At 37.9% G+C, this 20,193-nt stretch overlaps 1 protein-coding gene across 1 annotated transcript in view; it reads left to right on the plus strand.

Annotated features, from left to right (window-relative positions):
- The window catches only part of Rbl1 (RB transcriptional corepressor like 1), a 51,494-nt gene that overhangs the window by 14,047 nt on the left and 17,254 nt on the right, over positions 1–20,193 (plus strand). The window contains exons 10-18 of the mRNA XM_051187697.1: positions 1,686–1,798; positions 1,950–2,053; positions 5,486–5,623; positions 7,171–7,335; positions 8,918–9,050; positions 12,688–12,951; positions 14,807–15,018; positions 17,392–17,568; positions 19,422–19,493. Coding sequence (XP_051043654.1) covers positions 1,686–1,798; positions 1,950–2,053; positions 5,486–5,623; positions 7,171–7,335; positions 8,918–9,050; positions 12,688–12,951; positions 14,807–15,018; positions 17,392–17,568; positions 19,422–19,493 — 1,378 coding nt within the window. The remainder of the gene's footprint in view (positions 1–1,685; positions 1,799–1,949; positions 2,054–5,485; positions 5,624–7,170; positions 7,336–8,917; positions 9,051–12,687; positions 12,952–14,806; positions 15,019–17,391; positions 17,569–19,421; positions 19,494–20,193) is intronic.

The following is a 20,193-nucleotide window of genomic DNA, read 5'->3' on the forward strand; positions in this document are numbered from 1 at the left end:
TACCATACCCAGCAAAATAACATGATCAAAAATACTTAAAGTAGGCTGGTAAGGCAGCTCAGCAAGTACCTGATAAGTTCCGTCCCCAAGACTTACATAGTGTGCAGAATCAACTCCCTCAAGGTTCCCTCTGGTCCCACACATACTCCATGACCTACATCCCCCTCCATCCATGCAATAGTAATAAATAGATAATTTTTTTAAATGTTTAAAACATTCAGGTATCTTTCCAGAGAGACAAATGGCTAATATGATAGAGTGCTAAGCATCACTAACTGGAGAAGTACAAATCAAGACCACAGTGAGAAGTCACCTCTTGTCCATCAAGATTGCGTATCTTTCACTCTACCCTCAAATCAAAAGATAGAAAATAAGAACAGGAAGAAATTAGGGTCCTTGAACATTGTTGTTGAGGACTGGGAAATAGTGGGAAATGATAAGATGTTTTCTCAGAGTAGTACAAGTTGGGCTGGTGAGGTAGCTCATCAGGTAAAAGTGCTTGTTGCACAATCCTGATAGCCTGAGTTTGATGCCTAACATCCATGGTTGAAAGAGAGCCAGTTCTCTAAGTCATCCTCTGATGTCCATATCACACGGTAATATTTATAAAGAATAAAAGTTGGCTGGACAGTGGTGGCGCAGGCACTCAGAAGAGAAACAGACAGATCACTTTGAGTTCAAGACCAGCCAGGACAACAAAATGAGTTCCAGGACAGCCAGAACTGTTACACAGAAACCCTGTCTAAAAAAAGAAAAAACAGGAGAGATACAGAGAGTAAAAGTTGATTATTGTATGAGTTGGTTAAACCACTTTTGGAAAATGTACTAAAAAATTGAAAATAGAATCTTTTGTTGTTATGTAGTTTTTGCTGTTGTTACTGAAACAGGGCATCAATATACAGCCCTGGCTGGACTGGAACTCACACAGATAGATCTGCCTATCTCTGCCTCTCACGTGCTGAAAATAGGATTTAGAAAGGTATAAGGGGTATTTGTATATTGTATTCCTGCAACATTATTCACAACCATCAATATGTGGAGGCAAAATGCCCACAGGTGAAGGAACCAAAGAAAAACAATACATGTAGACATAGAATAAAGTATGATTTAACCTCTAAAAGGAAGGGAAGCCAATCATATACCAGTGTCTCGGCCTTGAGTAGTCTAAATAAAATACACCAGTCACAAAGATGTATCTCATGCTTGTACTTATATAACATATATAAGGTAGTCATTATGTATAATTTTTTACACGTGAAATTTTACTACTTTCATTAATTTTATTATAGAAATTTATTGGGACTACATAGCTTTATTGTGTATTGCTTGTTTTATATGTGTAAAGCTTGCTTTAGATTTATAAGATAATAACTGATAAAAGAACTAGCCACTAAAAACTATTAGCTTTTAGTTTTTTAGTTTTGTTTGTTCTTTAGCTGTGTAGCCCAGGCTGATCTTGAACTCATGATCTTCATGATTTTGTATACTAGTGCTGAGATCACCAATCTCTCTGTCTCTCTGTCTCTCTCTCTCTCTCTCTTTGTGTGTGTGTGTGTGTGTGTGTTCATTCATGATCTTGGGGGTGCTAGGCAAGCGGTCTATCACTGAGCTACATCCTAGTCTTGAGAAATGTTGGTAATCTGTGTTTTTTTTCCTGGTTAGTGGGTTCCTTTTGTATTTTTTAGATCTTGTATGCGGAATCCTATGGAAAACATTATGAAAATAGTGAAAGGAATAGGAGAGACTTTCTGCCAACACTATACTCAGTCCACAGATAAACAGCCAGGATCTCACATAGGTAAGACAAGAAATTTAAAATTGACACAGTGTTAAGTATGGAGAATGTCCCCCAAAGTAAAATTCTTTCCCTTCAGCTAAAGTGGCAAAAGTTTTTCTCTTTAGTTGTCATCACAATTTCAATAGCATATGCTTTTCTTTATTTCCCACAGACTTTGCTGTAAACAGATTGAAACTGGCAGAAATTTTGTATTATAAAATATTAGAGACTGTAATGGTCCAGGAAACACGAAGACTTCATGGCATGGACATGTCAGTAAGTAAATCTACCCTCCTAGTCACCAGCAAGGCCTTTGAGTCCTCCCAGGGTTGAAGGGAACTACTTTACTCAGGAAAAAAAGAAAGTGTATTAAGCTAATTTTAAGGCAGAATGGAAGTCATAAAAGAAGCTGTGAGCAAGTTTAAACAACAGCTAACTCCAAGTCAGGTGATGTCTTCTGAGAAAGAAATCAGGCAAAAACATTTTAAAACAAAAGCGTTATTAAAAAGGAAAGAATTGGCTTTGATTGGAAAACCAAAGAGAACTGGATCAGCAATGTACTATCTGAAAGCTTCCAAGAGGCGAAAGATGAATCTGTTCAGGGAAGACGGAGGACTATACGTTGGTGCTCCATTTACATGTATACTTGTGTACCAGAAGAGGGCATCAGAATCCCATGATAGATGACTGTGAGCCACCATGTGGTTGCTGAGAATCAGACTCAGGACCTCTGGAAGAGTTGCCAATGTTGAGTCATCTCTCTAGCTCAGGAATATTTTTAAATAGTTCTTTCTGTGCATCCCAAACTGGCCTGGAGTGTGATATGTGGCCTAGGCTGGTCTGGAACTCCTGATCCTATTGCCTCAGCCTTCTTTCTGGAATTGTGTGTGTGTGTGTACACACACAGGTTTTCTCTGTATTGCTTTGAAGTCTGTCCTGCAACTAGCTCTGTAGACCAGGCTGACCTTGAACTCACAGAGATCCGCCTACCTCTGCCTCCCAAGTGGTGGAACTAAAGGCATGCCACCAATGCCCAGCTAGAATTTTTTAGTATCTTTCTTTTACCATTGATGTTAACTTTGTAATAATGTATCTTTTTTATTATTGTTGTTGTTGTTGTTGTTGTTGTTATTATTATTATTTTGATACAAGGTCTTATGTAACCTAGGCTGGCCTCTGGCCTCTAACTCACTGAATAGCTAGGGATGACTTTGAAATCCTGATCTTCATGCTTTCACCTCCCAAGTGCTGGGATTATAGGCATGTGCCACCTTACCCAGTTTCTATGGTGGTAGAGAACCCAGGGTTTTGTGCATGCTAGATACACACTCTACCAACTGTGCTATAACACTAGCTCTGTTTTATGAACACGGAACCCTATGCATATGAGGCAAGTGCTCTACCACTGAGCATATACCTGTAAATTTTTGCATTTTTTTTTTTTTATTCTCTAAGGTAAACTATATTTCTTTGATGTTTTCCTCTATTGCCGGACATGTCTCCTAAATGTTTCTGTTGTTTTGTTCTGTATTTCAAGGAAAAGTTTTCTGCAAATAGTGGGTTATTCTTGATTATCTACTTACATGTGAATAAGGCACTAAAAATTTGATAAACTGAGGATAAAGTTGAGTGGTTTCAGGTGATGAGAGTTTCACGTGTTGGTATTCTGTTCTAATCTCTTGCCTGGTTGTTGGTGTTATAGAACAAGACAAAGGAGGGAAACTGTCTCATAGTCCAGTTTATAGACTTTCACCTCTTCTTAAGTGCCTGTGAGTCTTGCCCAGTTTCTCTAGAGAACACTTTCTATCATGTGATCCTTAGAATACTGATTGTGTGTAGCTTCCCACACTCTAACCCCTGTAGACTTTCAAATTGCCTCCCTGTGTCAGTCCTTGCTGCCTTCTCCTTTTGCATTCTGCCTATGTCATCGGATGCTGTGTGTCCTCCAGGTTTCATATATCAAGCTCCTTAAGGTATCTGTCTACAGGTCCTCAGGTTTATTTGAATATTTTGCTGTCTGCTGAGTCATTTATCATCCTTTCTCCTTTTGGTGCTTGTCTATTGTGACTGTGGTTTGTAGTTACAGACAACTTATTCTAGATGGGGTTTCCATTCTTTTATTCTCTTGTTGATCTCTGGTGATTCTTGATAAATGAAGGACAATAGATAGCTTTTTAAAAAGTAATTTTGGAGTCCAGCAAGATGATTCAGTGGGTAAAAAGCATTTAACATGCAAGCAGACAATCTTAGTTTAATCCCTGAAGCACACAATAAAATACCTCCAAGTGGATATCATGGTACATATACTTACTACTACTACTAACACATGCTCAAGCAAAAAAAAAAAAATGAATGTAAATTTTAAAAGTGTTGTGTATATGATGTGTGTACAGATATTTGCACATCATGGTGCAGGATTAGAGGTCAGAGGACAACTTTGTGGAGTCAGTTCTTTCCTTCTTCCAACCCTATGTGAGTTTCAGGGATCAAACTCAGATTGTCAGGGTTGCACAGCAAAGACTTTACCCACAGAACCATCTTGCTGACTCAAATAGCCATTATTTTTTTAAAAATGTGATTTGTGTGTGTGTGTGTGTGTGTGTGTGTGCATATGGAGGTTAGGTGTCAGTTTCACTCTTATCTTACTATGTTGGTCCCAGGGATCAAACTCAGGTTGTCAAACTTTGTTGTCAGGCAGCTTTACCCACTGAGCCATCTCCTCTGGCCCCCAAATAACTATTTCTAAAAGCAGAAAACATAGTTGGGTGGTAGTGGTGCACGCCTTTAATTCCAGAACTCAGGAAGCAGAGGCAGGTGGATCTCTGAGTTCAAGCCCAGCATGGTCTACAGATTTAGTTCTAAGACGGCCAAGGCTACACAGAGAAACTGTCAAAAGTCCAAAAAAGAAAAACAAAACAAAACAAAAAACTCTGAAAACATGTTAGATCTTCTACTCAATGGTAAAAGAGGTTTTTATCTTTCCCTGAACTTTTAGCTGTTTTATTATTTCACCTTCTATTTCAGTGTTAACATTTATGCTGACAAAATAATTATATTTTGGTATTTTTAATAATTAACTTAAAAGAAAACCAATCCTAAATTTTTGTCTCAGTGGGAGTATCACATATTTTATTTGTTAACATTTCAAAGCAGAGATTTACATGTACCTTATTTAAATTCAAAATCTATAGTAAACAAGAGTAAATAGAATTGGAAAACTTTACCAGCTTGAGAGTGTTATACATATATAACAGTACTGGATCTATATTGTAATTATCCTATTATCTCTGATAATTTAGCATAATTTTTTACAGATTATTTTGTCTTTTTGTTATTGTTGTTTTTTGAGACAGGGTTTCTCTGTAGTTTTGAAGCCTGTCCTGGAACTAGCTCTTGTAGACCAGGCTGATCTTGAACTCACAGAGATCTGCCTGCCTCTCTGTCTCCCAAGTGCTGGGACTAAAGGCATGTGCTACCAACGCCCGGTGTATTTTGTTTGTTTTTTATAGTTAGTTCGTTCTCCCTCTCTACCTGCCCTTCTCTATATGCTGTCTAGATTGGTTTCCATCTTGGTTTATAACCCAAGCTAGTCTTGAATAGAAATCTTTCTGCCTCATCTCCCAACCACTGGGTTATACTTTTCTTTCTAAAAGGACCAAGGCTGAAATTACTAAGAAATACTAAACTCTGATCTTTTTCTTCCCCAAGGTTCTTTTAGAGCAAGATATATTTCATAGATCCTTGATGGCTTGTTGTTTGGAAATTGTGCTCTTTGCCTATAGCTCACCCCGTACTTTTCCTTGGATTATTGAAGTTCTTGATTTGCAACCATTTTATTTTTATAAGGTAAGGTGATTTCACAGTTCTGTTATGGTATGTATACCTTACATAAACACATTTATTTTAATGTTGAAAAAACACAGTTGCAATGTTAAAAAATATTTTTGGAGGTGTTCTGATAATAATTATTCTTTTGGGGATCCAATCAAAGATAAAAGGAAAGAAGGAGTAAATTGAGCCAAATTTTATAGTTTGAGTTCTTTTTCAAATTACTGAATTGCAAATGTGACCTGGTACTCAGTGCTTCAGATTTTCTCCTTGTCATAGGCCTTGCCTCCTTTAGCATGTACCCAAATGCTACTGTGGGTTTGAAAGTCTATCATTCCAGAGCCTGTAGGCCCTCTCTCTGCACTAGAGTCATTAACTAATCAGTATTTTCTTAGAGGCATTAACTAATCAGTATTTTCTTAGAGAAGAAATATATAACTATTTTCAAATAGTTCATTCTGTCCTTTGGCAATATGGGAAAGGCAAAGTATATTAAAAAGAAACTACACTGGAAGCTAGGACTATTCCTACCACTTTTGGACTATTCACCAGTTTATACCCATTGGATCTGTTTTTATCTGTTACAAAGAAAGACATGAAGATTATAAGCATGCCTGTAATCCCAGCACTCAGGAAATGCAGGCAGGGGGATCAGAAGTTCATCCTTGGCTACATAGAAAGTTCACAGCCAGTCTGGGCTACCTGAGATCCCATCTCAAACAACAAAACCAAAAAAAGTGAAAGAAATGTGTGTGATTTTATTTTATTCTGTTCTTTAATTAACTTGGTTCTAGAGATAGGACACAGGACCTTGCACATAGTAAGCAAGTACTCCCCCACTGACATAGATCTCATTTTTTCTGTTTTTTTTTTTTTTTTCCTTTTCACATGTCTGTGTATATAGTGTGTACAGGTACATGTAAGCATGCTTACATGTGTGTGGGCAAGCATATATCTATGAGCATGTGTGTGTGGAAACCCAAAGTTGATGTTGGAAATCTTCCTCAATGGTCCTCTTTTGAGGTAGGGTCTCAATAGAACCCATATCAGCCAATTTAGGTAGTCTTGCCAGCCAGCCTGCTCCAGGGATCCCCCATCTCTGCCTTCCAAGATTGGCAGGCTACCATATCCTCCAACTTTTAGTTGAGTTCCAGGTTCTGAACTCCAGTCCCCTTGCTTTTGTAGAAAGCATTTTAACTGTTAATGCCATCCCCGTATGTGATAATGTTTTAAAAGTGTTGAGGTGATATCCTGGAAGACCTATTATTTTCTAGAGGGAGATGGAAGGCCAGTGGATCTGGAGGGAGAAGGGAGGTTGGGGGAGCTTGGAGAAGATGGGAGACTGCAGTCAGGATGTATTGAATGAAAAGAACAAAGAGAAAGGAAAAAAGGCTTAAAAGCATCTTGTATTTTAACTTACAATATATGCAGATACTAGCAGTTCACAGAATTATGGCTCCAATGTGCTTCTATATGACAGTAAAATTAAAGTCATTCATGTTTGTATGCCTAGACCAGTGATTGCTTGTTGGTCTAACCTCATTATTGTTTCAACTTCCTTCCAGGTTATTGAGGTGGTGATCCGATCAGAGGAAGGGCTTTCCAGAGATATGGTGAAACACCTGAACAGCATTGAAGAGCAGATTTTGGAAAGTTTAGCTTGGAGTAGTAATTCTGCACTGTGGGAATCTCTCCATGCTTCTGCAAGCAAAGTTCCTACCTGTGAAGAAGTAAGTCAGGGCTAAGCTAATAACAGTTTTTGTTTGGTAGGTTTGGTTTGGTTTGGTTTTTTAAGATGGGGTTTCTGTGTATTCTCGGCTGTTCTGTCTGTAGATCAGGCTGGCCTCAACTCAGAGATCCATCTGCCTCTGCCTCTTGAGTGCTGGGATTAAAGGCATGTGCCGCCACCACCACCCAATCAGTTTTTTAAATGAGCCTTTTGAAAGTAAGATTCATGTACCATACAATTCACCCATTTAAAGTGTACAGTTGAGTAAGTTTTAATATATTGGTATGTACAGACATAATAACGGTTTATAGGCATCACATCTTTAGAATCTCACTACTTGGTTATACCTTTTCTCTAATCTCCCTTTTTCTTCCTAAGCAACCACTAATCCACTTGCTGTCTCTATAAATTTGCATAGTCATATAAATAGCTATGCCATGATGTCTTGTTTCTTTTCACTTTCTTATATATTGCTTTTCTTTTCCTTTCATTGTCAAATACTCTATTGAATATATATGCCACATTTTATTTGTTCGTCTTTCATTTGAGAGACATTTACATTTTCTTCTCTTGGCTGTTCAGAATGATGCTCTACACAGGTTCAAGCCAAAGATGTACTAGCACTGAGGGGGAAATAAACAGGGAGTCCCACCTCAGATATAAAAAGATGTACAGTTGTTACCGGCTTTTCTCCAATAGAGTGTCACTGGGTATATCAACTACATTTTAGGGCAGGCTCCTTGCTCAGGAGTAGTTGGTCAACACAAAACAAAGTGATATTTTTATGGACTTTTGTTTCATTTTGCTTTATATTGGCAGTTTTTGTCTTATTGGTCTTTCACTTATTTTTATTTTCATTTTTGTGGGTTTTTTTTATGTATTTCTTGTTTTCTTTATTTTAAAGAGAAAAAGAACTTAAAGTTGAGTGGGTAGGGAGGTATGGAGGATCTGAGAGAAATTGGGGGAGGGGAAATTAAAATATATTGTTTTTTTTTAATTTATTTTTACTTGGTGTTTTTGTCATGGGTTTCCTGGAATTGGAGTTATAGATAGTTGTGAGCTGCTATATGGGTGCTGAGAATTTAATCCAGGTCTTCTAGAAGAGCAGTCAATACAATCCACTGCTGCACTATCTATCCCTCCAACCCAATCAAAATATAGTATATGAAAATTAAAAAAAAAAAATGGCCTGGCAGTGGTGGGGCACACCTTTAATCCCAGCATTTGGGAGAAGCAGGCAGATCTTGGTGAGTTCCGCGCTAGCCTAGTCTACAGTGCAAGTTCCAGGACAGCCAGTACTACATACAAAGAAAGCCTGTGTCTGGGGGTCAGAGGAGATATTGCTATGAATATTCATACATGAGTTCTTATGGGCATATTTTGATTTCCCTTGGGTGTCTATGAATAGTGTTTTATCTATGCTGGAATTACTGGGTCACATTGTAATTATTGGAGCTATTGAAAAATGTTACATTTTATGAAGAAGTGAAAAGGGGAGTGAAATAAACTAAGGTTTCTTTTTCTCATAAGTGTCTATTACTTGGTTCGTCTTTGTAAGGTGAAGTGGCTTTTGTTTTCTGTAGGTTATATTCCCAAATAACTTTGAAATAGGAAATGGAGGGAATGTACAGGGACATCTCCCTATGATGCCAATGTCTCCAATAATACATCCAAGAGTGAAGGAAGTTCGGACTGATAGTGGGAGTCTTCGACGGGGTAGGTATAACACTGATGAAAAATACTGGGTGGGGGGGGCATAGACCCTTTTTTTTTTTAAGACGAAAATTTCAAACTCTATAATATAGTAAAACATCTGATTTCTTCATTAATATTTGACAAGCTCAATGCTTTCACCCATACCTCTATGTGGCCTGTTATATAACTTCTTCATATTAAAAGCATTTATGGGCTGGGCCTGGTGATGCATGCCTTTGATTCCAGAATTCAAGAAGCAGAAGCAGGAAGATCTCTATGAGTTCCAGGACAGCCAGGGTTATAGCAAAAGATCTTAGATGGGGAGAAGAAGGAAGGAGATGGGAGGAAAGTAGAGGAGGCAAAATTATTGAATGAGTATTAGAAATAGTCACTGATCCTGACAACTTGCCTGAGTCCCCAGGACCCCATGCTGCAGGTAGAGAACCAACTCTCAGATTGTCTCTGACCTCTGCTTGTGCACCATGGACTGCCATTCTCCTAACTAAATGAATTAAAATATAATTTAAAAAATTATCCTCTGCTACTGGGCTGTATCCCCTAAAAGACTTATCTATACTCTTAAAATTATCCCCTTTGAGCCTTAGTAATGGGAGGATTGTGGTGCAGTCTTGTTTTTTTTTTTATGACTTACCAATTGACATACTCTGCTTTTTGAATTATGTAATTCTTGATTTTTGTGTGTGTGTGTGTGTGTGTGTGTGTGTGTGTGTGTGTGTGTTCGTTTTGTTTTTGAGAGAGCTTCTCTGTGTATCCCACAGACTTATGCTCCTCTGTCCTCAGCCTCCTAAGTGCTAGAATTACAGAGTAGTTGAGAAAACCTTATCTGTTTTACTGTCACTTAGCAAATACTGGAAAAAATATGGTAGACACTCAATTTAATTAATATGAGAATTAATAGCTGATCCATCCATACTTTTAAAAATATGACAGTTTGCCAGGGCAGAAATAAAGATGCTCTGTTATTAATGAAACGGGAAGGCAGCAAGCATCATCTAAATTACTCTTTGTGAGTTTTTATTTTGTTTTGTGGGCCTGAGGATCAAACTCTGAGCCTCAAGCCATGCTAAGCAAGTGCTCTAGTAAGAAAGGATATTTCGGGTCCACAGACTCTCGTGAGTCATGGGCACTATAAGAATCTACTTGTGTCCTGAGGACTAACAAAAGCAGAGCTATTTTATAACAGCCAGAATCACTGAAAGATTTTCATTTAGCTGCTCCCCCGACCATCTCTAAAACACAGAACCTCCACATCATTGCCAGAGAAATTTTTATTACCTATCCTTTGAAAGTAGATTAACTAATTAGCTACTGAAGGTAAAATAGATAACTGAGATGCCCTTGCCATTATATATGGTTGGTACTGTAGTTCATTGTTAGAATGTTTGCCTTACATTCACAAAAGCAAAAAAAGCACATTTTATACTTGTGAAATTGGCTCAGGCAAGTGGTTAAAAGAAAAACTTGTGGACAGTGATGTAGGATTGAGTATATCTCAGAAATATTAGACTTGAGCTGGATGTGGTGGTGCTTTATCTGAGGACACCGGAGGCAGTGGAAGGTGGATCCCCGTGAGTTCAAGGTCAGTCTGGTTTGGTCTACATAGTGAGTGCCAGGCCAGCCATGGCTGCATAGTGAGGCCCTGTCTCAAAAGCTAAAAGCGATGCAAAACCCAGAAATATGTAACTTGTATTACAGTGTTTTTTAGAGGCTCACAACTAATAGTTTTCCTTGAGTCAAAGGAGACTTTGGATTTCAACTTTTGAACAGTGCTGGAGCTATTGAGAATATGTTGACTTTTGGAGGGCAAAATCCATTTATTATTTGACAGGTATAGTTATTAGTAACTCTCTTAGGTTTCTATTGCTGTGATAAACCACCATCACCAAAACTCAACTTGGGTAAGAAAAGGTTTGTTTTAGCTTATAGTTCCACATCACATTGAGTTCGGGGCATGAACTCAAATAGGGCAGGAACCTAGAGGGAGGAGCTGATTTAGAGGAGGTGAAGGAGTGATGGCTTCCTCACTCTACTTTGGTATAGTACCCAGGGCCTCCAGGCCCCATGGGCCAAAGTGAAATAGGTAGGCTCTCCAACATCAATCATCAGTAAAGAAAATGCCCTACAGGCTTGCCCATGGGCTGGTCTGGTGGGAGTATTTTCTCAGTTGAGGGTCTGTCTTTCCAGATGACTCCAGCTTGTGTGTCAATTAACATAAAGCTAGCCTGCATAGTGACCAAAAACATTTAATTACTATTTATTGCTACCTCTACGTATGACCCAATGTCCATGGGACTATCCTGAGAATATTTTAACTGTAATTTCACCAACTGGAAAGTTAAGAATACTGTCGGAGAGCCGGGCAAAGTGGTACACACATCTTTAATCCCAGCATCCAGGAGGCAGAGGCAGGTGGAGTTAAGGACCAGCCTGATCTACAGAGAATTCCAGGACATCCAGGGCTACAAAGAGAAACTCCTGTCTCAAAAAAAAAAAAAAAAAAAAAAAAAGAAAAAAACAGAAAGAGATAGAATATGTCATCAGAAAGCAGAAGAGTTCTACAGCAGAGATTGCTACACATTGCTGTAACCAACCTGTTTCCATTGATGTATCTGAAAAAAAACTTTTGGCTCATGACTGTCTATGTTATGTTAATATGAAAACTTAATAAACGTGTTACCATATTGAAATATGGAATTTGGGACAAATTAAATCTGTGTTCCTAGACTGTGGTCACTCACATTTGGTCCTAGAATAAATTATCTCTTCATCCTTAAAAAAGAACATGTAGTATTGAAACAGTCTGGAGAACCTTCATTCCCGCTGAGGGGAAGATGGAGGCAGTGCTGCAGATAAACAGCACTGGGAGAGGCCTAGTCCCTAACTGTGTGTGTGACAGGTTAGCATCACATGTCTTCCTCTAGTGCTCTATGCCTTTTCCCTTGAGGCAGGCTGGCCAGTAAGCTTTGGTATCTTCCTGTCTCTGCCCTTCCCTGTTCTCCCTTCACCGTTTGTTAGGGTCACAAACCTGTGTGACCACTCCTGGCTTTTTTATGTGGGTGTTGGCTCCAAATCTCCAGGTTCTATGGTTGCATGATGGGCACTTTATTGACTCATCACCAATCCATAATCCTCACTTTGGTTTTGATGGCAGAAGACACTCAAATTAAGGCAAAGTCAGCTGTGGCATGAATCACTGTTTCTCATGTTTTCTGATGGACCTATTTAAAGATGATCTGTATCATCTTTAATACTCAGCACTGCCTTAAACTGCTGGGAGTGTGGGGAGTGACAAAATATGACCCCAAAATGAGTTTGTATGTGCGTACCTTTTTCTTGGGTGCTATTTAGTAGATAATATTGGGAGATAAAAGCTAATTCTTGAATTTGTGGTCACATCATTCTACCTCTCAGCTTCTCCTTTATTCTTAATATGTTCCTCTGCTGGTATGGACAGAACTTCAGGAATCCAGAAAGATGAGCTGCGATAGCCCTCATACTAATACTGTAATGACTGTGTCTCTCTCTTCCTCTACACTTGATATTTATGAGGATGGAGCCCATGTTGTTTACTTATAGATCTCAAGTGCTTAGCATAGGATAAGTAAACCTGATTTTAAACTCTTTTTCTTTTTGTTAGATATGCAACCATTGTCTCCGATCTCTGTCCATGAACGCTTCAGCTCTCCTGCTGCAGGGAGTGCTAAGAGGAGACTTTTTGGAGATGACCCACCAAAGGAGATGTTTATGGATAAGATCATCGCAGAAGGAACAAAACTGAAAATTGCTCCTTCAAGTGTTACTGCTGAAAGTTTATCAATTTCCCCTGGGCAAGCTCTGCTGACAATGACCACAACCACAGTAACAGGGACAACAGGACAGAAAGTTACAGTTCCTTTGCATGGTAACATCTTTATCTCTACTTTATACTTTTGGGTTACATAAAAATTGAAGAAATGTCTTGTTAAGTGCTGGGCAGTAGTGGTGCATGCCTTTAATACCAGTACTCAGGAGGCAGAGGTAGAGATCTCTACAGAGCGAGTTCCGAGATAGGCTCCAAAGCTACAGAGAAACATGTCTTGAAAAAAAAAGAAGAAATGTCTTACTAAATTGGATTACATAACCTCTTTTTTAAAGTTTTTTTTTTTTTTTTAATGTACATAAGAGTTTTGTCTGCATGGGTGTCTATGCACCATGAGTATGCCTGATACCCACAGAAGCCAGAAGAAGATACCATATTCCCCCGGGACTGGAGTACAGGTAGTTGTCAGCCACCATGTAAATACTGGGAACTGAACCTTGGGTCCTCTGCAGGAGCAACAAATGCTCTTATTAGCCCCAGTATTTTATTTTTAAACCAAAATTCTTTTCCTTTAACTGACCCTGTATTTTAGGGAAGTTTAAAATTCACTGCAGAATTGAGGAGAGATATTCTCATACATTCCCTGTCTTCATTCCTGCTCTCCCACAGCCTCTGAAAGCATCAACATTACACCAGGCCAGCATGTTTCTTTAGAATCAGTGAGCCCGCATTGGTGCATCACCACCCAAAGCCCACAGTTTACATCAAGGTTCACCCTTGGTATTCTACGTTCTGTGTATTTTGATAATGTAAAATAACATGTGCCTGCCTTCATAGTGGCATACATAGGTCTTACTGCCCTAAAAGTATCCAGTCCTCCACCTCTTGTTTTGTTTTGAGCCTATACTACTTTTCAGATTTTCTCATTTTTATAAATTTATAAGCCTTTCTGTTGTTAGAATTTGCTTTATTATCTGAGCTTTATAAATTAGTATTCTAGGGGAGATTTTTTTCACTTAAAGACATCTTAAGTGTACAAAGGAGTAAAATATGCTTTTTAAATTATTAAAGTAGGACCAGTGAGATGTCTCATCAGCTAAAGGATCTTTCCTACAAGCCTGATAACCCAAGTTCAGTCCCCATAGCTCACATGGTGGAAGGAGAGAACTGACCCCTGCAGGGTGTCCTCTGTCTTCCACGCACACCATGGCACATACACACATTCCTCCCTATAAACAAAATAAGTAAAGGATGTTTTTAAAAGTTTTAATTGACATATAAAATCATCATAGGCACATACAAAATAAAGGACAAGGTTTTTTTTGGTTGTCTGTTTATTTTTGAGACAGGGCCTCTATACCTGGCTGGCTTTAACTCACCATGTGAAGGCAAAGATGTAATTATTTCACTAGACCCGAGATAAATGATAAATAGGCATTTATTGGGCAACAATTACACAAGAAATACAAAGAACTGTGGGAGCGTTTCTCTGCCCTTCTTACCCAATCTGCTGACCCACCAGAAAGACTGCCCAAAGGAAAGCCACACCTCAAACTTCCCTTTTTCTGCTTTCATCTGCCTGAGGCTATGCCCAAGGTGTACAAGTTCACAGCAAGAATGATAGAATCCTGTATCTGGGCTGGCCTCAAATGCACAATAATCCTCCTGCTTTAGACTCCCCAGTACAGAGATTATAGGCATAAATCATCATAGCCTCCTACTCAAAATTTGTTTCTTTAAATAAAATTATCAAAATGAATCATGATCTTGTTTCAGAAAGAGAAAAACAAAACTTCATTTTCAACATATAGTTACTATGTTACAGCTGCCTTTTTTTCCTGACATATCCCTATGCTTATACATACACAGACATACATATGTGTATATATAAACTGACAACTTTACTGGGAACATTGAGCTTATATCTCAAACTGAGAACTATTGCTTGTGCATTCAGGTGTTGCCAATGATGCTGGAGAGATCACACTGGTTCCTATTTCCATGAATACAACTCAGGAGTGCAAAGCTGAGAGCCCTGTATCACTGACTGCCCAGTCATTAATTGGTGCTTCTCCAAAACAGACCCATCTGACTAAAGCACAAGATGCTCATCTGACTGGAATAAGCAAACCCAAGAGAACCGGGTCCTTAGCACTGTTTTATAGAAAGGTATGTGTTTCTATAGCCTCTGAGAAGAGTTAACTTTACTCAAGAAAGATTGAATACAGGGCAGTGGTAGCCTAGCCTCGTTTTTTTACTTTTTTTTTTTTTTTTAATATACATAGCCTAAAATATGCAGCTTTAATTTTTAGGTGTACAGTTTGGAGCTAGATAACACTAACATTATTGTGCAACCTTTGCCTCAGTCCATCTCCAGAACTTTTTCATCTTCCCACTCAGAAACTACATGTCAAAGAGAAAGCCATCATCTCTTGCTCTCAACCTCCGACAGTCACCATTCTGGTTTTTTTTTTTTTTTTTTTTGTCTCTATGAATTTGACTCCCTATTTGAAGGGTGCCCTATTGAGTGAAGTCACCCAACAGTTTGTCTTTATTGGCTGGCTTATTTCACTGAGCACACCTTCAACATTCATCTGTGAGAAAGCCTATGTGGGAATTTCTTTCCATTGTAAAGCTGAATGAATAATAGTTCTGTGTACATATGCACATTTTGTTTATTGCTTTTTGGTAGTATTGACACTGAGTCTTGCTTTTAGTTCAAGTATATTCCTAGAAATGAGATAGTAATTCAGTATTTAATGTGTCGGGGTCTGTAGGCAGAGAATAACCTTGACTGTCACTCTTTATGTGCCATTCACCTTTCTTTTTTTTTTTTTTTTTTTTTTTGAGAGCCTCTCACTGATCTGGAATTCACCAGGTAAGCTAGGCTAGCTGGCAAGCCAGTCTCAGGGATTCCCATCAGCTCCACCCATTCCCACCCCACCACACCCTGTTTCTTTTTAGTTAGTTCTGGGCACTGAACCCCAGTTCTCATGACAGTACAGCAAGCACTTCAGTGAGGAGCTCTTGTATCTCCCCCCAGCCTCGATGCCACTCCGTTTTCTTCATGACGGCTCCACTTTACTACTAATGAACTGTTCTCCTTATCAACAAGGATTTTCTGTGGGTTTTGGGGTGTTTGTGTGTGTGTGTGTGTGTGTGTGTGTGTGTGTAGGAATACACAAATTTTATTGATAGTACAATGTAACATTTTAAAAAGTTAAAAGAAAGGGGAAACTAAGACACGTCCCCTCAAGCCCAGGAACAGGAACAAAAAAGGCTCTTCTAGATATTGTAGTGAAAAAGGTTTGTTGGACTTTCTTAGTGGTGCGCTGGGCTTAACTTCCAGTTTTCACTAAGATATGCATTGTCGGTAGAAGCCGCAGTCCTCACAGAAGAGAAGCAGTAGAACTCACCATTTTCTTTATTTATTTATTTTTTTTTAATAAGAGACATGAGTGTTGAGTAGTAATTCATCATAGTTTGGATTTTCACTTTCTTTTTTATGGACTGGGGTATTGAGTATTGAACCAGGGCATTGTGTATTCACTTTTATTTTACATTTAGATTATTTTTATGTGTATGGGTGTTTTGCCTGCTTGTATATCTATGCACCATACTTGCGCAGTACCCTCAGATTCATGATTTTAGATATTTTTTTCCCATCCATTGCAGTTTTTTTTTTTTTTTAACTCTTTTTTACTCTGTTGATTATATTCTTTGGTACATAAAAGTTCCTAGCTTTGACAAAAGTTCTTTTTCTTTTAAATATGTATTCATGCATATGTATGTGTGGATATGCATGGAAGCTAGAGGTTAATATTGGATGTCTTCCTTCATCACTCCCTACCTTATTTTAAAAATATGTTTATTTAGGGGATGGAGAAATGATTTAGTAGTTAGGAATACTGGATGCTCTACCAGATGACCCAAGTTCAGTTCCCAGCACCCAGTCGCGGTTCACAATTGTCTGTAACTACAATCCCAGAGATTCTGACATTCTTGTAGCCTCCTCAGGCACTAGGCACACTGTAAACCATGGAGCCATCTTTCCAACCACAAGAGACTGTTTGTTTGTTTGTTTGTTTTTAATAATTTTGCTTCCTGAGTCATTTTCAGGCTCAGAAAAATTCAGATCTTTACTACCTGGCATAGTAAACATTCCAGCAATTTTACTCCAACCCAAAGAGAATACACAGGGGCTTCTGAACACTTGAAAAAATTTGAAGTCATAATAGTTAGGATGCAGGTAAACCCTGCTTTTACTTCCCCTTAGTTTACATGTTGGCATTATAGAGTTATAGGCATGATCTTTAAAAAAAAAAAAAAACACTGTAAAGGAATTTTCCAAAGAGTATTTTGCTTTCATCTGTACTCTCTATCCAGCAGTGAATGATTGCTATAAAACAGGGAAATTTTGATGACTTGATAATTAACAGCCTACATGCTTTTAAACCTTGGCCTATAAGCCCATATTCATGGTAAGACATAAAAACTTGAGAAATTATTTGTTTTATAACAATTTGTTTTCTTCTATCTTAGGTCTATCATTTGGCAAGTGTGCGCTTACGTGATTTATGTTTAAAACTTGATGTTTCAAATGAGTTACGAAGGAAGATCTGGACATGTTTTGAATTCACTTTAGTTCACTGCCCTGATTTAATGAAAGATAGGCATTTGGATCAGCTCCTTCTGTGTGCGTTTTACATCATGGCAAAAGTATGTATAGGATGGGAGAAGGTCTTTGCCCTAGTTGCCTTAACTTGAAGCATCCATAAAAAGCTGCTGAACTTGATTGTTAATTTTCCTTTTATGCTACAAGCCAATATTGTTTACTATAATTAATAATTTCAAGCTATTACATTGTCTGGACTTTCCTTTAAGTTTCATAATTATCAGCTTTCCCACTCAATAAGACTACAGTTTACCGTGGACCTGTGAGCTATCTCATTGGGTAAAGGTGCTTAAAGGTGCTTGCCACACAAGCCTGATAGCCTCAATTTGATTTCTGGTACCCACAGTGGAAGAGGAGAAAGGGAAAACTGACTACTGAGTAATGTCCTCTGATGTTCACGTGTTCTGTACCAGATATGCTCCTGAGTTCACATACACCATCATTATAACCATACATGAAATCCTAAGTTTTTAAAAAGAATACAGTGGCTTAAAGGGAGTGGGAAATTTGAATATCACATTTCTACCTCTACCTGTGACATCTCTGATGTAAGACTTAAAGGTAAAATGAACATTGCATTCAGATGAGTAAAGCCCAGAATGGAAAATGCCTTGGCTAAAGTTACCCAGTAAGTGGCAACACAGGTGGGCTCTCTTCATTTGTAATCTGGTGTAGGATGCCTCTGTTCTATATTGCTTTTCTTTGATTTAAATCATGCTGCTTTGCAAATAGTTTTTGCTTTCAGTTGTTACACCATGTTTTAGGTCACAAAATAGACCATCTTGTTTGTTTTTTTAAAAATTTGACATGTATGAGAAAAATAATTTAAACTTCTATTTTGACAATGTATTAGCCAAACTAGCAATCTTAGCCAGTGTATATAATTTTAAGACCTGATTTTTAAGTGTTTGAGGCAAAGGGTATGTTCCCAGACTCTCTTGTGACCTTCCTGTCTAATACCTCTTTAAAATCGATATATAGGAGCTGGAGAGATGTCTCAGTGGATATAAACACTGGTTACTTTTCAAGATGACACGTGTTCAATTCCTAGCACCCAACGTGACTGCTTACAATGTCCTGTAACTCTAGTTCTAGGGGATCTGATATCCTCTTTTGGCTGCCTTGCCCCCAGACATGCATTTGGAACATAAGCATTCATGTAGACAATATACTCATACATATAAAAATAAAAAAATCTCTATACAAAGTATTAATAAATGTTTTTCATTAAAATCATTTGTGTTTTTCCAAAAATCTGTTAGAATTGAGGCTTTTCCACTTCTAAGTTATCATTATAGAAAATGGGTTCAGTGTTAATTCAGAGAAGAATAAATTGAAGCCTATGTTATAATAACAGACAACAGAAGGGATTCCTCTGGGTCACTAGTCTGTTTCCTTTCCTTAGGCCTACTGTGACTTCTAAGTATTAGAACTCCTACAAACTGTCTCTTAAAACGTTCAAAATCTAATCCTGTAATAACTACTCAGTTCTTTTATGAATCACTATAAGACATTTTCTGTCTAATAGTGAGTAGTTAATTTACTTGTAAGTTATTTCTTAAAAGTAATAAAACCAAAGACTGCAGGAGGTTCAACAGGTCTTTGTTTTATTCTCCTGTTTTTCGTAAAATTCATTTTCATTATAGTTCTATCATGCCAGGTCTAGTGCTTTTTGATTAATGAAACTGTTAACTGTGTCCCCACAGGCTGCAAAGACTGAACTTTAAATGTAGCAAAAATCATAATGGTTTGTGGTTTTTAGTCATAGATTGGCCTGGAGTTAATGGCTTTCTGCAGGCCTGCTCTCAATACCAAACTATAATTGAAGTGTTTGTTCAGAGCCATTTTCTTTCAAAAGCAGTTGATAAATGTAATTTTTTTTTTTTTTATTCTCTAGGTAACAAAAGAAGAACGAACTTTTCAAGAAATAATGAAAAGTTATAGGAATCAGCCACAAGCTAATAGTCATGTAAGTTACATTTTCTTTTTCTTACTGTCCAAAAATAGATTTGTGTGCCATTTCTTTACTGACAAGTCATAAAAAGTAGTTATTTGATTGTTTTACTGTAGTTTGGATATTCTGGTTAGTAAACTCATGAAGTAGGTTTCTTTTGTTTTTTTAAATTTTGTTTATTTTTTTTATTTTATGTGCATTGGTGTTATATTTTATGTGCATTGGTGTTTTGCCTGCATGTACATCTGTGTGAGGGTGTCAGGTCCCTTAGAACTGGAGTTACAATCGGTTATGATCCTCCATGTGAGTGCTGGGAACTGAATCCGGGTCCTCTGGAAAAGTGGTCAGTACTATTAACCACTGAGCCATCTCTCCAGCCCCCAAGAAATAGGCTTGTTAAAGGACTGTTTAATAGAAGCCAGGAAATCTTGACTCTTTCTGACTCATCCATATCATGCATATATTCTCACAAATTGTGGAGTAACTAACTTCTGTTTATTTTAGGAGGACAGATTTTTTTTCACTAGAAAACCTAGCAAAAGATATATGTAATAAAATTTCATTGTTTGTTGGGTTTTATTTTGCTTTGTTTTGTTTTTTTGAGACAATCTCACTATGTAGCCCTATCTGACCAGGAACTGACTATATGGACCAGATTGGATTTAAATTCACCAAGATCTGCCTGTTGCCTCCTGAGTGCTGGGATTAAAAGTGT

The sequence above is a fragment of the Phodopus roborovskii genome, unplaced genomic scaffold (assembly GCF_943737965.1).
Source record: "Phodopus roborovskii unplaced genomic scaffold, PHOROB, whole genome shotgun sequence".
NCBI classification, from domain to species: Eukaryota; Metazoa; Chordata; class Mammalia; order Rodentia; family Cricetidae; genus Phodopus; species Phodopus roborovskii.